This window comes from Lolium perenne, chromosome 1 (assembly GCF_019359855.2).
Source record: "Lolium perenne isolate Kyuss_39 chromosome 1, Kyuss_2.0, whole genome shotgun sequence".
In the NCBI taxonomy this organism is placed as follows: Eukaryota; Viridiplantae; Streptophyta; class Magnoliopsida; order Poales; family Poaceae; genus Lolium; species Lolium perenne.
Genome location: NC_067244.2, coordinates 216294566 through 216297157, shown reverse-complemented (window position 1 = coordinate 216297157; position 2592 = coordinate 216294566). Strand labels below are relative to the sequence as shown.

At 54.4% G+C, this 2592-nt stretch overlaps 1 protein-coding gene across 1 annotated transcript; it reads right to left on the bottom strand.

Moving 5' to 3' along the window:
* Nucleotides 1-366: 366 nt before the first annotated feature.
* Nucleotides 367-1949, bottom strand: LOC127324049 (myb-related protein 308). Its single transcript, XM_051352151.2, has 2 exons — nucleotides 1496-1949; nucleotides 367-1400 (listed from the first exon to the last, which is right to left on the bottom strand). Exons 1-2 carry the CDS (start codon nucleotides 1756-1758, stop codon nucleotides 890-892), a joined length of 774 nt encoding a protein of 257 aa, XP_051208111.1. The 5' UTR covers nucleotides 1759-1949; the 3' UTR covers nucleotides 367-889.
* Nucleotides 1950-2592: the final 643 nt, after the last annotated feature.

Sequence of the window (2592 nt, the reverse complement as noted above, 5' to 3'; positions counted from 1 at the left end):
TTTACTACATTTGCGCGTTTTTGATGTGTAAGCAGGGCAAAGTACTACGATGATTTTTCTGTGTATGCTACATGCATGTTCATGTAACGTTGGATAAGATAGGCAAAATGTTGGATGTATTGTAGAGGAATGTTGCAAAGCGATATCGCATAATTGAAAATGATACATACATTAAAAAAAATATTACATGAGAATTTTTTGTAGAATAATTGGCTGATTCTCAAAGAAATGTTGCAAAACAGTGTCACATTTTAGAAAATGCTACACACATATAGAAAAATTGCTAAGTTCGGGATTTTTTTTTCTACACTGACATTTTTGCGCCATAACATCAAGAAATATTTTTTTTTTCCATTTTTTAGCGACTTAGAGAAAATGTTGCAGACCGATGCTAGATAGTCTGAAAAAATTGCTACATGCAAAATATTTTTGCTACATTGATCGGACTCGCAGCGAGATTCACCAGTTAAGTGCATCTAACGGCTCTATCAGCCGGTTGATTCACCCCGTGGACTGCCATCGAGCAGATGTACTTGTCGCAGTCCCGAGCGTGCGTGATTCAACTGCCCGCGCAGCTCTCCAACACCAAGACACAGGTGAGCTTCTCGCGACGGCCTACTTCACCAAGATGAAGGGACTCGCCGACGAGACGGTGGCCGCCGGCAAGAAGATTGAAGATGACGACCTGCTCTCTCTCAGATCTTGGCGGGGCTGGACGCGGATTACAATCCGTTAGTGTCGGCCATCTCTGCATCAGCAGTCGCCGGCACGCCTCTCACCTTAGCTAGGGTGCAGCCGAGCTTTTGGTCGCGGAGGGTAGCTAGGCTTGAGGCGCACAACCCCGGCGTTGAGTTCGGTAGCTAGGGTGCAGCCGTCTCGTCGATCTCAGTCATATGTACTGGCCTTCCTCCAACGGCCTGAAATATCTGAACCCGCGCTGGGACTGGGAGGCCGCGCTCTCGGCCTGGCGGCAGCTGCACGCCTCCCCGCCGTGGAAGCCGAGGTGGTTGCATAGGCAGATGGGCTGCTGCGAGTGCGAGGTGGGCGTGTCGGCCGCCGGCGGGCCGACGGACAGGTCCAGGTTGAGGTCGGGACACCGCGGCTCGCCCGTGCTCGTGGCGCCGCTGCTCCCCTCGTCCGAAGACTCGACCTGCGCCGGCTGCGGTGGCGTTTTCGTCATCATGGTTAACATATCCCTCGCCGGCACGGCGATGGGCTGCGGCGGCGCCGGGCGATATGACGGCGCGTTGGCGTTGGCGTTGGCGCCGTCGGCCGTGAGCGGGCGGTGGGTGTGCGGGTCCATGCCGCGGGAGAGGAGCTTGCGCTTGATGTGCGTGTTCCAGTAGTTCTTGATCTCGTTGTCCGTCCTGCCCGGCAGCTGCCCGGCGATCAGAGACCACCTGAACGAAACATTCCCGTCGTCAGCAAAGAATGCAATAGCAACAGACCGGCGATCGGCAGTGAGTGTGTTGGAGGATGATGAACAGGGGCTTACTTGTTGCCGAGGAGGGCGTGGAGGCGGATGATGAGCTCGTCCTCGTCGCCGGTGAAGTTGCCGCGCTTGAGGTCGGGGCGGAGGTAGTTCATCCAGCGGAGGCGGCAGCTCTTGCCGCAGCGGAGCAGGCCCGCCGACTTGGGCAACGAGCGCCAGCAGCCCTCGCCGTTGGCCCGGATGTAGGCGATGAGGCGCTGGTCCTCCTCCTTGGTCCAGGCGCCCTTGTTGGTGTGCTCCTTCTCGCAGCACGGTGACCTCCCCATGCCGTTCAGACCGGAGCTAATCAAACTTCCTCTCTCGCAGCAGGGCGGCGGGCGGGCATGCAAGAGCAGAGCAGAGGCAGCTAGGTCGCTCCTGTCGCTGAGGCGGGCAGAGTGGATGCGGAGCTGTATATATGGCGCCTGCGCGCGTGCTGGGTACGAGTTGGTTGTGGCCTTCTTCTCCGATCGCCATTGACTCGGCGGCATGTAGTGAGTTTGACGTGGTGGGGTGGGTTGGGTGGTGGTTGCGGGCGGGGGAGGCGGTGCGGTTGCGCGGTGGAGCCTCCGTGTTTTTGATCCCTTGTTGGTACTACTCGGTTTGGTAGCTAGAATTTGTTGAGGATTTTAAATCCATGGCAGACGTCGCTGCTAGGTGCGGGTACGGTTGGATGCTCCTGTTTATGAGTAGAAAGTTGGTACGTACCCGTGTTGGATGGATGACAGAAAGACGCAACACATTGACTGACAGACAATATACTGGAGTACTAACAATATACCAAAACAACATAAATGCAAGGAAAATTTCTCAACTCAAGCTCTACTGTGATCAGACTTCACCATATGATCAGCTGATTTTTGGTATACTATCCGGTAAAGTGAGTAAAGAGCATCACCACTGGCGACCTTGCAACTATGTCCGGAAACAATGCTGACACGTGCGTTTTGGAGAGCCGATAGAAGCGCTCTTTGGGGACGGGTGGTAAAATAGTCGGTCCCAAGCATCACAACATCCTGCATCCATTGTTGCGTGTTCTTCTTCTTCTTCCCCAGCCTAGAACATCCCTGCCGAGGTGAGGCACTAATCTTTAGTCGTAAATGAAGAGGACAAAATAGGAT